General features: G+C 43.6%; 1 protein-coding gene across 27 annotated transcripts in view; it reads right to left on the minus strand.

The window, feature by feature from the left end:
- Window positions 1-14,694, minus strand: part of DLG2 (discs large MAGUK scaffold protein 2) — a 901,719-nt gene that overhangs the window by 240,952 nt on the left and 646,073 nt on the right. For all 27 annotated transcript variants that reach the window (XM_077926964.1, XM_028725975.2, XM_028725977.2 and 24 more), the window contains one exon: window positions 11,429-11,479. In XM_077926964.1, coding sequence (XP_077783090.1) covers window positions 11,429-11,479 — 51 coding nt within the window. The remainder of the gene's footprint in view (window positions 1-11,428; window positions 11,480-14,694) is intronic.

Here is a 14,694-nt window from a genome sequence, read left to right on the forward strand (position 1 = left end):
AACAACTATATGACTTTTAGAAGACATCTGAAGGCAGCCCTGTTTAGGGAAACTTTTAATGTTTGATATTTTATTGTGTTTTCAATATCCTGTTGGAAGCCACCCAGAGTGGCTGGGGAGGCCCGGGCAGATGGGTGGGGTGTAAGTAATAAATTATTATTATTATTATTAGTCACTTGGTTCCAATGGTAAAGACCAAAGGGAAAGGAGGGACTGGGTTAGCTGCCCCCCCCCCGCCTCCCTTCCCGCTCAGAGTGTGAAGTTTCACTCCCCTCTCCATGCCCTTGAGAAAGAACTTGTGTATTCAGCTGCCAATTCTCCACCCCGGCAAAAAGCAAACGGGAGAAAATTAGATATAAAAGAAGTTTCGGGATAATTGCGCGCAGCAGCAGAACCAACAATATCTGCTTCGGTAATCGTAACCTGGAAAATTACCGCAGCATCTTTAATTGTAACCTTTAAATCTCCCAGGCTCTTTGCAGAGCGTTCTCAGAAAAGCCCCAAAAGCATCAAGGAAAAAGGACAGAGCCGCTTACGCCAATTAGCATCTGCGTTACCAGCTACTTTTGATAATTGCAACTAATGTGGGGTTTCTGAGGGAGGAGGGGGAAAGGGAAGAAAAGAGCTTGAGAACTCTGAAAGTGACTGAATCAGCCACAGCTCCCACAGATGTGCCCAGGTCTGAAATGCCAAAAGTAAAAGCAGTTCCAAAAGCCATCTGTCGAAAGTTCTGTCAAGATCTACCCAGCTGGTGCTTAGCAAATCCATGCAGGAAAAAAGAGTAAATTTTCAGATACTATATGATAATATTTAAGGAAGGGCGATGCTGATAAGGCAAGATATTGAGCCTAATGGGAAGGGTTAGGAGCAACTTCAGATCCTAGATGCCAGGATGGGTCTCAAACTGGGACTCTAAGCAGCGAGGATCTTGCTGACGGCAGGAGCACATTTTTGTGCTTTGAGTGCTGAACTGCATTTTTTAGAGGCGCCATCTAGGCCTGACTACCTGAACTTTGAACCCTGAGAACCAATCCAATTCCACCAGGCCTAACTGGAGCATTATCCAGTCACTGCAATTGGTTTGTTGTGAAAGGACCCCTGACAGGCTTAGCTCCATCTCCTTTCCTTCAGACTGTCACCTTGGAACTAACACACCTACCTGTTATGACCTTGGGGGCAGATTCGTCTTCTTCAGGGGATGAGGCCAGGGATTCACAGGGGCGGGGGGCTGCCCCAGAAGCACTTTAAGTACTGTTGCAAGAAGAGTCCAGTAGCCTTGTTACCCTCCTCTGACTCTGAGGACTCTACCTTACAAGTCCCAGTTCAACCAGAGTCTCACATGATGAATTCTGCATATAAGTTAAATAAGCAGGGACAATATACAGCCTTGCCGTACTCCTTTCCCAATTTTGAACCAATCAGTTGTTCCATATCCAGTTCTAACTGTAGCTTCTTGTCCCACATAGAGATTTCTCAGGAGACAGATGAGGTGATCAGGCACTCCCATTTCTTTAACAGAGCTATAGGTCCACTCAAAGTCTTAATCTGAGCCCAACAGCTACTTCTGAAGCAACACCTGAGCTCAGCTTTCATGCAGTCCTCAGTGTGAGTCCTCCATGGAGCTGTCCAGGGTACTTTCATCTCAGCTGAGGCCAGTGCTCACATCAGAACACAGCCCTGGACTGCACTACTTATTGGGTCTAAATTTTGGAGGGCCCTGATCAAGTTGCCTTCTGTGCTCTGTTGATAGTCATTGCTCCCCCTTACTGCAAGTAATTGGCTTACTTGTTTGCAGGTGGTGGACAAATATAGAAGCGGTGCTGAGCAAAGATCTGGGCCACATGCCCAAACCAGCCAACCCCACATTGTTACCTGTATTTTTAAATTTCAAAATACGTCATCAAAAGCTTCCGAAGCAGTATACAAAATATGAGGTTTGGGGACAGGCGTGGCATAATTAGGGTGCCAGTGAGTTCCAGTGTGTAGTGTGAAGCTCTGCTCATTTGCAGATGACACCAAACTTGAAGGAGTAGCTAATACTGCTGAAGACAGAAACAGGATTCAAGATTACCTGAACAGATTCGAGAACTGGACCCAAACCAACAAAATGAATTTCAGTAGGGACAAAGATAAGGTTCTGCACAAATATAAAATTAACCTAGCCTGCCAGTAGTACATGTGAAAAGGATCTAGGGGTCTTAGTAGACCACAAGCTTAATGTAAGTCAACAGTATGATGCAGCAGCAAAAAAGGCTAATGCTATTCTTGGCTGCGTCAACAGAAGTATAGTGCCCCAATCAATGGAAGTAATGTTGTTGTTGTTTAGTCGTTTAGTCGTGTCCGACTCTTTGTGACCCCATGGACCAGAGCACGCCAGGCCCTCCTGTCTTCCACTGCCTCCCGCAGTTTGGTCAGACTCATGTTTGTAGCTTCGAGAACACCGTCCAACCATCTCATCCTCTGCCGTCCCCTTCTCCTTGTGCCCTCCATCTTTCCCAACATCAGGGTCTTTTCCAGGGAGTCTTCTCTTCTCATGAGGTGGCCAAAGTATTGGAGCCTCAGCTTCACGATCTGTCCTTCCAGTGAGCACTCAGGGCTGAGCTCCTTAAGAATGGATACGTTTGATCTTCTTGCAGTCCATGGGACTCTCAAGAGTCTCCTCCAGCACCATAATTCAAAAGCATCCATTCTTCGGCAATCAGCCTTCTTGATGGTCCAGCTCTCACTTCCATACATCACTACTGGGAAAACCATGGCTTTAACTATGCAGACCTTTGTTGGTAAGGTGATGTCTCTGCTTTTTAAGATGCAATGGAAGTAATAGTCCCACTCTATTCTGCCTTGGTCAGACCATACCTGGAGTACTGTGTCCAGTTCTGGGCAACACAATTTAACAAGGATCTTGACAAGCTGGAACATGTGCAGAGTAGGGCCACCAAGAATATCAAGGGTCTGGAAACCAAGCTTCATGAGGAATGGTTGAGGGAGTTGGGCATATATAGCCTGGAAAAGAGGAGACTGAGAGGAGATAGGATATCCATCTAGAAATATCTAAAGGGCTGCCACATGGAGGATGGAGCAAGCTTGTTTTCTCCTGCTCCGGAGGCTAGTACCCAAACCAATGGATTCAGGTTACAAGAAAGGAGATTCTGATTAAACATCAGGAAGAACTTTCTGACAGCAGTTTGACAGTAGACTCCCTTGGGAGGTGGTGGACTCTTCTTCCTTGGAGGTGTTTAAGCAGAGATTGGATGGCCACCTGTCATGTATGATCTTGTTGAGATTCCTACATTGCTGGGGGTTTGACTAGATGACCCATGGGGTCCTTCCACATCTACAATTTATGATTCTATGCCACTGCTTGGCTTCCATCACATTCCCATGATAGAGAAGCATGCAATCTGCCTGCTCAGTGGTGGCAACAGTATCTCAGCAGCAGTGCTCTAAGCCAGGCCCCTCATCTCACCATTGCCACTTCCCTTTCATGGCAACATAGAGCAACCGCACCACATATTCCCTTTTCTTCATTGTAAGGGGTGATTTAAAACATGAGTGTAATCAATAAAATAAAGGAGGATTGCACAGGTTTAAATACCTTGACCCCAGAAGACTCTGGACACTCAGTTCAGAACTAAAATAGATGGTTTTCTTACAATAATACAGTATTGACCATCAAGTTACCACATTATTTTTGTTCTGTATGCTGAAGAAAGCTTCTTCAAAGAGAACCATTAAGGAAAGCAAAACTATACCTAAAGAGTTTTGTTGCTGCTATTGTCCAAGTTGTATGAAGTGCCTACCTTTGAGAGAGAATGTGTGTAAAGCCAATGAAGTGAAATAAAATTCCCCTAAAAGCCTTTAACAGACTAAGCTAAGAACAGGATTCTACAGGCTGGATCACATGAGACCCCTGACAGGTTTTTTGTTTAAATACACCTTGTGCTTCTTGGCTGCTTTTGGCTTGTGTGTTCCCAAAAGATATGTGGACCTCTAGCACCCAACTATTTTTGCAGATAAATCTCAGCCAATTGCATCTTTGAAATAGAAAATCAGAGCAACGGAATGCTGACCTCTGACGTCTCCTTCTCATTTGAACTCTGCCAATATGTCAAACTACATGAATGGGAAGAAAGATGAACATATTGATTGGATGCATATTGTCAGTAGCTACAGGAGTAGTTCACGAAGATGCTGAAGGTGATATTTTTAATACTAAGGCAACATGTGCATGTTTGGTGCTGAAATTCATAGACTGGGGAGACTCAAATCCCTGCTCAGCCCATGAAATTCTCAGTGCGGCCTTGTGCCAGTCACCTATCTCAGCCTAACCTAACTCACAGAGTTGTTTTGAGGCTAAAATGTAGAGGGGAAACCATGTGTGCCACCCTGAGCTCCTCCGAGGAAGGGTGAAACAAAAATGCAATAACGAATGAATGGATGGTTGTTGAGTGGAAGACATCCTAACTAGGCATGCATTGGTTCTTCAGTGTCAATTCTCTTCCTTGGACGATTGAATTGTTCCTTAGCACAATTCCTGACTATAGTATCTTTATGCCACCGTGATACTTTCCCCCTTTCGAGAAACAAAATTTGGTTTGACTATGGAAAGGAGGCATACAAATAAATGATGACGATTGTCCCTCGCAATGGATTCTGTCCCATAGTAATAGAAAGGGTAAGTCATTGCAGTGTAAATATATAATGCAAGTCATTCCACACTGCAATTCTTTTTTAGAGAACCTTTATTACTGGGGCTGGATCAGAGTTATGGCTTACTTTACAGAATACGGGTTAAGAGTGCTTGGGGGCATTGCAGTTTATTACCACCTGCCAAGCACTCTGCCAAGATCTCCTGCTTTATTTCTGCACATTAATCAGATAAAACGTCACGGTCTCTTGGGTGGTAGTGGAAGAAAGTCAAAATTCTGCGGAAGAGAACAGGAAGAGATGGCATGTGTGTTACAAGGGATGCCTAAGAGAGAGAAATCACAAGAGAACATTGACCATCTCATGGGCATTTGGTGAATGTCTGAAATTACGGAGCTGTAGTGGATATGGATGCTATGAATGGTATTTGAGGAAGCACGCCTAGCTAGTTCAACTGTCTAGCCCAGGACCTCAGAGGAAGGCATTCAAGCACAGTGACTTTAACAAGGCTCCTCCAAGGGTACCATGTTGACTATTTCTGCATTAACAGGGGCATTAGACTACTACTTAACATCAGCTGGGTAAATGTTCCATGCTGTTTCCTTAGCTGTGATTCCTGCATTGAGGATTGAACTAGATGACGCTTTGGGTGTCTTCCAACTCTAAAATTCCACGATTCTATGATTATGGAATCTGGCACTGGGACAAACTCTAGCCCATCCATCTGAGCCTTCAGAGATCAGGCACACTTTACATTGTTTCTAATAAACTCAGTCCAAATTACAGGCTGCTTCTGCTTATCTCAGTTCCCAGGGCCAATGGAAATTAGAATGGAATATGGACGTAGCTTGTTTCTTGAACTCGCCACTGAGATTATCATGTGGATAATGGCACCTTCCTTTCCCCAAAACACTTCTTGTGTTTCTGGTTGAGAGTGACAGCCCGTACAAAGACTTATTGGAACAAAAGACCCCGTGGTGGCTTTCACCACATGAAGCATTACTGCTCAAACCACTTGGAAAGAAAGGAAAATGGCTCACATATGCTGATTTATTAAAGGAACATGATGGAGAATGGAAATTAAGAGATTATGATGAGATCAAAACCACTTTCAGAGTTGGTTGCATTATCGACAACTATATGAAACACATAAAGAAGACAGTAAGAAAGGATTTAGTTATACTAGATCTAGGTTTCAAACAGAAGTGATTGAAGGGAAAGTGAAACTACTGAAGGCCGCATATAGCATACTATTAGAATGGGAGACGAAAGATGAAGAGGTGAAATCAGTTATGATTAAAGGGGCACAAGATGTAGGTCACAATATTATGATGGAAGACTGGGTTAAATTATGGAAAACTGACTTAAAATTTACAGACTGTTCCCTATCGAAGGAGAACTATATGAAGATGATGTATAGATGGTATACAACACCAGTGCAGTTAGGGAAAATGTACAAAACTAGTTCAAATATATGTTGGAAGTGTAAGGAAAAGGAGGGAACATTTTATCATAAGTGGTGGGAGTGTAAGGTAATTAAATTTTTTTGGGAAATGATATACAATGAATTGAAGAAAATGTTCCATTTAACATTTGTTAAAAAACCCGAGGCATTTTTGTTGGGGATTGTAGGGAAAGATCTGCCAAAAAAGTTGAAAAACATCTTCATGTATGCGACAACGGCCGCGAGAGTTCTGGTTGCACAAGGATGGAAGACTGAAGAAACCCCGACTAAAGAATCATAGCAAGAAAAATTGATGGACTATGCAGAACTGGCAAAATTGACATACAAGCTACGAGACAAGGATAACTGTGACTTTAAGGATGAATGGGAACCTTTCACAAAGTATCTGAAGATGCAACAAAGCGAATTGGACTCCTTGGCAGGTTTTGAATAAACATCCACAATTTTATTTACTGATAATAATCAGCTAAATAGTTTGAGGATCTATACAACTTTGTAACATGCAGAAAATAGCAATATTAGAGAAACCAAAGACTGGAACTGAGGGAAGTCGAGAGGTGGGGGGGGGGGTCTGGGGGGGAGGGGGGAGGGAGGAAAAATAGGGGGGGAAATAAGGATATGTTTTTGGATAATATGTCTTGTTATAACTTTGAATAAAAAAAATTTAAAGAGAGAGAGAGAGAGTGACAGCCCCAAGCCAACAGCACAGGGGGAAACTACCTTCCATAATGGGAAAACTCTAGTTCTGACGGGAGCCATAACTATATTTTGGCCCAAGACAAAGGTGGAGCACAAAAAATCAAATTATGAGAGCTGCGTCTGGTTTCCTGGTGTGGGAAAAAACATCTTTTGTGTGTGTAGCTTTGCTCTTATACAACTAAGACAGGATGCAGCTTGCTAACTAACCCAGAAAAGGAGGGGTGGCTTTTGTGTAATAGAGGAAGAAAAAACCCCAGAAGGAATAAAGCAACTGATAATCAATTACATCAAAGTGATAACATTTACAGCTACCCAGGAGCGGAAATTATGCATATTTCTTTGCTAATCTGGAATACTTCACAGGGCTCAGAGGGGATGAACAATCCAGGAATCGCAAGATTGGGCAATGTCATCATGTGTTTATTTATCTCTGTGACATTTACCAGAAATCTTCAATGGAACAGAAAGATTATTAGATACTTAGGCAAAAGTCAATAATGTTCGTATAGATTTATAACACTGATTTCATTCATTGCTGGTGCATAAAGTCCAAGGAAAGAGAGAGAGAGAGAGAGAGAGAGAGAGGAAGCGAGAGAGCTCTCAGGCTAACTCATTTACAGAAACAAACAGAATAAATTCACACACATTATGAACCTGCTTCATTGTTCAGGTCAGCCTTCCCTAACTGGGTGCTCTTCAGATGTTTTGAACTACAACTTCCATCTGTGTGACAGTGGTAGGCTGTGGCTACCACTTGTAGTCAGAAACATCTGAATGAAGGCTGGATTAAGTCATCAGCTGAGGGAACTACTTCATGCTTCATCTTCTTCTGTGGCCACATTGGTAAACATCAGAAATAGGGCCTTTTTAGTGGTGTCCCTTAGATTATGGAATCCCATCAGAGAGTTCCATCTGGCATTTGCCCTCATTTTCTTAAGGAAAGAGGTCAAAGCATTCCTCTTCCCAAAAACTATCAAGGAGCGTGTGAATATTTATTTTTTAAAAAATAGTGCTGTGGTTTATTGTTCTGTTCTGGTTTTATGTTGGATTAACCCAATTACGGTTTTGTATTCTAAAGATTTTATGGCCGCCGCGGCTGCCTTTTTAAAAGGCAGACAGGTAGAATACAGAGGTTTTAAATAGGAATGGAATGAATTGTACATTTCAGCTCCTCTGAATAAGTGGAAAACTTATTTGTCAGCATGAAGAATAACATGTGTGACAGCTGAAATGCTTCTTGAATCCCACAATCCTGAAATATGTATTTCAGAAGCAGCTCTGCCTTTGAAACCATACTAGGTCCTTGAAGAAACTTGACTATAATGTTAGTCATGACTTGTCCTAGGAGACAAAAGTGAAGGGTGCAAGGAGCCAGCCCAGAGGTTTCTCTAGTGTTTGGTGGGTGAGTCTCTTCCACATTTTCCTAAAGCATTGCAGATCAAACTCAGGCATAGAGGGGCAGTTCATATTAACACCCCCCCCCCCGTCCCCGTTAGAAAAAAAACAAAGTTAGTGCAAAGAATCATGCAAATTCGATTTCTCTTTGATTGGACATTCACAGGAAGCATCTGATTCACCAAATATGTTATCTGCATGGGCATGGGAAGAAATTCACACTTCTCCTCCACCATGCAAACTGGGGTCCAGCTGCCTGAAATTTCTGAATTGGGACTTTGTGGTTGCTCAACCAACTTTGACATTTCTGAAGATCATAGAATAAAGTAAGTATGGGGAACATCAGGCATGAGGCCCAAATGTCCTAAGGGTGAAAAAACTTCCCACATAAGGCACAGAGCAACTGATGCTTGCAATTGGACCAGAAATCTGGATATGTCAGAAATATAGGCTTTAAATATAGTCCAGCTCCATATGGGATGGTTCTTCGGTCTTTTGACCACAATATACCTGTGACTGGGGAAGACTTTCCTCCTCAGTGCAGAAGGATCTTTTGTGATCCTTCATTTACTACGAGATATAGTTGAGTTTCTACTGACAGCTACTCACAGCAATGCCTCTCTCCAGACCCCAGAATTGTGCAAGTGATATTCTCTCCCTTGCTTCTAACCACTGTGCTTTTCAGCTAAGTAATAGAAGGGTGTGAGCAAACACTTATCAAGCATCATGCAAAATTTAATGGTGGGGATTATAACCTGCATAATCAATTATCTATGGTAGGTCAAGCTGCAACTGTTGACACAAATCATGTTGGCCTTCTTACTACGTAAATTGATAACTTTACACATCTATTAAAAATAATGTGGCATTCAAAAATATTTCCCTGGGAGGCATGTGTGCTGCTCAGTGACTTTTTAATGCTCCAATTAACGAAGAACAACTAGAAATGCCCAAATAATTCATAGCCAGAAATGCCTATGACCATTGCACATTATCCTTTGTGATGATGACACTGTTGCTAGCCTTTAAGAAACAGATGCATTGGCCTTATGGAAAACTTTCATAAGCATGTGGAGCCTGTGTGTCTTTTAAAGAGCTTGTATATTCTTGGAAAAATTTAAGTCGAATATTATCATCACCCTGGGTCATACTTTCCATCTTCTGGAGTTGAAGCCGGAGATATAAAGTGGGAGAGGAAATTGCCTTTGGGATCAGCCACAGGTGTCTCTACTAGTTCAGAAGAACTAGTGTAAGAGGAGGCCGTTATGTGTAACCCAAAGGGCTCTTCTGCTTCCCTTCTCTGCCTCTGTGGGCTTGAGATAAAACCCAAAGTTCTATCAAAGTCTCCTTCACACTGTTGGAACTGATAGATGTAAAGCAGACTGGGTCCCTTGGTTTAAAGAAGTCCCTCTAATGGAAGGCGGATCTGGCTGTGTAGATGGAGAAGTTGGCGGTTGCTGAAAAAACATTCAAGTTCTGCTCTTACTATGTCTCCAGCCTGAGCTGTCCAAGGTACTAAAGGTAAAGGGACCCCTGACCATTAGGTCCAGTCGTGGCCGACTCTGGGGTTGCAGCGCTCATCTCGCTTTATTGGCCGAGGGAGCCAGCATACAGCTTCTGGGTCATGTGGCCAGCATGACTAAGCCGCTTCTGGCGAACCAGAGCAGCACACGGAAACGCCGTTTACCTTCCCCCTGGAGTGGTACCTATTTATCTACTTGCACTTTGACGTGCTTTCGAACTGTTAGGTTGGCAGGAGCAGGGACCGAGCAATGGGAGCTCACCCCGTTGCAGGGATTCGAACCGCCAACCTTCTGATTGGCAAGCCCTAGGCTCTGTGGTTTAACCCACAGCGCCACCCGCGTCCCTTGTCCAAGGTACTACTTAATCTTTAAATACTTGCCTTGCCTCAACCTAGACTTTGCCCTACTTCATTGCATCATGCACCGTTTCCCCAAACCTAAGCCCTGCTGGATCTAGTCCATCATCATCTAGTCCAAGGACTATCTAGTCCATCATCCTCTCAGTGGTCAACCATGGGAAGCCAAAAAGCAGGAGTTAAGGACAACAGCATTCTCCCCATTCCCCCCCCCGAAACTGGTATTCAGGTGCAACACTGCAGGTGGCAGTGATTCATAGCTTTCTCCTCCATTAATTTGCCTACAAAACAGAAGAACATCTAGAAGGTGGAAAACAGCACAGACTGCACTATTGCCACTGAAAAAGACTCTCAAGTGTCGAGACTCCTGAATGCACAGAGCCTGCCACAAATTCAAATGTCTACAGACAATTGTGTGCATCATGTGGTTATTGCAGGTAAATGACCCAGCAGCAGGAGTGGTACCTAAAGCATGGCCCAGCTCCATTGCCATCACAGCTATTTCCTAAACAAGAGTAATGCATGAATACGGCTTAAATGTCGCCAGGTCCTTGCATCCATTGTACCCAAGAAAGGACACATGGAAGGGAAGATCAGCCTTGTCCCAATCAGGCAGCCATACTTGTATACAATTCTTCACTTCCTTCTCTTACCATCAATCTGATCTCCTTCTCTCCCTTTCCCCATCGCTCCTCTTTGCACACCTTCTGTCTTTTCAATTTGTAAGCCAGAGTGTTTATGTACAGCAGTATTCCGCAACCTGGTGTTCTCCAGTTGTTGTTGGACTTACATATCCCATCAGCCCTAGCCAGCATGGTCACTGGTCAGGGATAGTGGGAGTTGGAGTCCAATGATAACTGGAAGAAAGCATGTTGAGGAAGGCTGATGTGCAGCTTTTGCCACCAGCAGTATATTGACTGATGTGAAAAGCTTTGGGAGATAGTATTTGCCCCAAACCATGATAATAATGAAACAGATTCAAGTTTTATAAATAAACATACGGGGAATAAAATCTAAAGCAGAAACTATGTGAAGAAACATCTCATAATTCTTAAGACTACAGTATGAATTGTCAAGTTTTGTTCTTTTATACTTCTAAAAGAGTTCTGCAAAAATCTGCAACATAATAGAAGTTCTAACAGCCTAGCAATACATTGGCAAGATTTTCAGGACTTAAGCTCCATCAGCAGTCATGATCAATGGGATTTTCATATAAATATGTAAAGGGAATTCCACTCCAAATACTCAAATTGAAAATGAAGGATTATATCACAATTAATTGCTTTATTTGTGTTGCTAACGAACTCATCTGGCCTCTGAAGTGCGAAGAACAATTCACTTACCCTTTCCAATGTAATTTCTTCAAATTCATATTCAATCTCTGTTCCATTGACCTAGAAAATAATGATGATATAAGAGAGAAATCTATTAATACCTGTGGGAGATAAGGAAGGAAATCCCTGCTTTTATACAAGGACAAGTATTCTTTCAGCTGTGATGAAACACAGTGTTTCCAAATGAAAAAAGTCGGTAATACTTCTTCAACTGGAATAAACGAGGAACGCCATGCATGGAAGAACTGAATAGTGGTATGCCAAGGGAAAAAAGTGTTCCATTTAAGAGCTGACTGGCAAAGACTTGCAATATTCTGTCGCTTTGACACATAGGAAAAGAAGAGTTTTGCAGGGCTCTCCAGATACCCCTCCCCCCCATGTGGTGGGAGGAGAAATAAGTTACCAAATTCTTTTGAACAATGTCATCAAGGAAATATTTTGAGCTTCATTTTAATTTAGATCCTCTTTCATTTATCCCCCCCCCCCAACTGCTTTGGAAAAAAATGCACCATTTACAACATTGTATCCAACTGAGTTCTGCACAGAGTAAGAGGCCCACTGAAACCAGTCAGCATGGCCAAGTGGAGAGCCATTCATTTCAATGGATTTGCTACTTAGAAACAACCCATTGTGAGTCAAGGACCCGCCACCCGCACAGAAGTATAATAAGACACAAAGACACATTGTTTTAGGATAATGGGCAAAATTAGGCCACAACTTTTATTGGTTACAGCATGTGAGTAGTATTGGCTTAGGCACTGGATGAAACAGCAATACAAGACTCCACCCTGCTCAGCCGGGAGTCATATCAGGGTTAACAACCAATGGGAGGAGCTTGTTGATGCAAATACAACTGGAAGCTCCCCCATGACGTCACCGGGGTCGTACCATGGCCCTAGCCACCAGCAGGGCATCGGACAGGATCCACGACTGCCGGATTCCTTTAACGGAATACCCAAAAGAGGAGGGGTAGATGATGGCCCATACCCAATCCTCCAACACAGCACACATATTCCAATGCCTAACCGCCAACACCAGAAAGTTGTGACGAATTGCTACAAGGTAGGCAAAAAAACCAAGAGGCTGGTGCCAATTTGCCAAATGGATAAAAAAGTCCTACCAGGCCCCTTGGGCAACCAAGGCAACCAACCAAAGTCCATAGCAAGGTCAAGATGCAAAAAGAAGCTGACCTAAGAGGGAGGGAGGGCGGGAGATCCGAAGAAAGCAGGAACCGACTGGGAGCTGAGTGCTGCCGCAGCTGTTTAGATGAAGCTAGCCCCGCCCACCAGCTGGCCCTATTGGTTGGCTGGAAGGCTTGGCAGTGGCAGCAGAAGCAATCAGGAGCAGGGAGCCGAATACACCTCCCTGCCACTGCGGGAAGCTGCTCCCGTTCACAACCCCTCCCCTCTGGGAGGAGGAGAAGCCTTACTATTAGCATGCTACACATAAACATCACACAGACTGGTTCTCATTTAAAAAGAAACACATGCCCCCTTTTCTCAAAGCATCTTTTACCATGTCATGAAATCATTTCCAACCTTTCCAAAGATATCTCAAGCCAGTTAGCTTCATTCTTACTTCCACGGCAACCAAAACCATCCTCAGCTCCCTGCAAGTAGCTCCCCGGCCTTTCATAGGGCTAAGTAAATGAAATATTGGGTTACAGATGCTTCAGGTTACAGACACTTCAGGTTACAGACTCCACTAACCCAGAAATAGTACCTCGAGTTAAGAACTTTGCTTCAGGATGAGAGCAGAAATCGTGCGGTGGCAGCGGGAGGCCCCATTAGCTAAAGTGGTGCTTCAGGTTAAGAACAGTTTCAGGTTAAGAACAGACCTCCAGAATGAATTAAGTTCTTAACTCGAGGTACCACTGTAGTCATCAGCTGCCAAACCATACTATCACAGCACAACACAAGTTGGGAGGAACTACTTTGAGATAAGCAGCTTAAGGATGGTGGCCCACACTGAGTAGATATGTGCGGAAATGCTCACTTTGGCACAGCAGTGAAGCATTAAAACTAATGACACATGGGAACGGGACAAGTTTAGCTGGTTGCCCTTAGAGCTCTCGCCTCTCTTCTTCTGCATAGAGGAGATTACAATATGGGACCCTTCCCCAAAGTGAGGTACCCTTTGCTGACTCAGAATTTGCATAGCACGGTGTGACTCATATCATCTTGCCAACTTCATCTGAAAATAACTATGGGCTGTATCCAACATTCTCTGTCTGCTTAGCGCAAGGGCTCTCGAGCTAGCAGACAGGTGAATGTTAACATTGCACAGCGGAGAAATCCAATACAACAGTTGCACTGTGGGAAACGAGCCCTGCAATAGATTGCACAGTCTACTGTGCAACACAGTTACTAGCAACCTGCTTATTATGCATTGTTTGGTGCAACAGCATCTCACTTGTGCAAAACATTTCACCAGCGAAACAAGTATACAATGCTAAGTCTCTTTAAGTTAGCACTACAATGGAGCCCACCCTATGGTATTCAGTGCCAGTCCTACTTGGAGTAGACACACTGAAGTTAATAGATATGGCTAACTTAGGCTCTTTTGAATTGTGGTGCTGGAGAAGACTCTTGAGAGTCCCATGGACTGCAAGAAGATCAAACCTATCCATTCTTAAGGAAATCAGCCCTGAGTGCTCACTGGAAGGACAGATCGTGAAGCTGAGGCTCCAGTACTTTGGCCACCTCATGAGAAGAGAAGACTCCCTGGAAAAGACCCTGATGTTGGGAAAGATGGAGGGCACAAGGAGAAGAGGACGACAGAGGACGAGATGGTTGGACAGTGTTCTCGAAGCTACCAGCATGAGTTTGACCAAACTGCAGGAGGCAGTGGAAGACAGGAGTGCCTGGCGTGCTCTGGTCCATGGGGTCACGAAGAGTCGGACACGACTAAACAACAACAACAACAAACAACAACAACAACTTAGGCTCATTAATTTCAGTGAGTCTACTCTGTGTAGGACTTAGGTGAATAGCACCCTATGCTTTGGAAAGACAACATTTCAGCTATAGGGAGCTTCCAAGAAAGGCACCTGTTATCGAGATCTTCCCCACTTCTGCTTATTTCCAGTTTTTGTTTTTTAAAATCTTGGTGGAAGTTAGTTGTAGCTTTAGATGCCCACCATTAAATATATCTCCCTGCCATTTAGGATTTTCCCACTCTTTACTCTATAGGACAAGTAGAGGGAACCTAGAAGCCAACTGCACCCCATGCCTTCTCTGTCTGGCCCCCAGGACTTTCCTTAGGTCATCACTCCT

Source organism: Podarcis muralis, chromosome 4 (assembly GCF_964188315.1).
Source record: "Podarcis muralis chromosome 4, rPodMur119.hap1.1, whole genome shotgun sequence".
Taxonomy (NCBI): Eukaryota; Metazoa; Chordata; class Lepidosauria; order Squamata; family Lacertidae; genus Podarcis; species Podarcis muralis.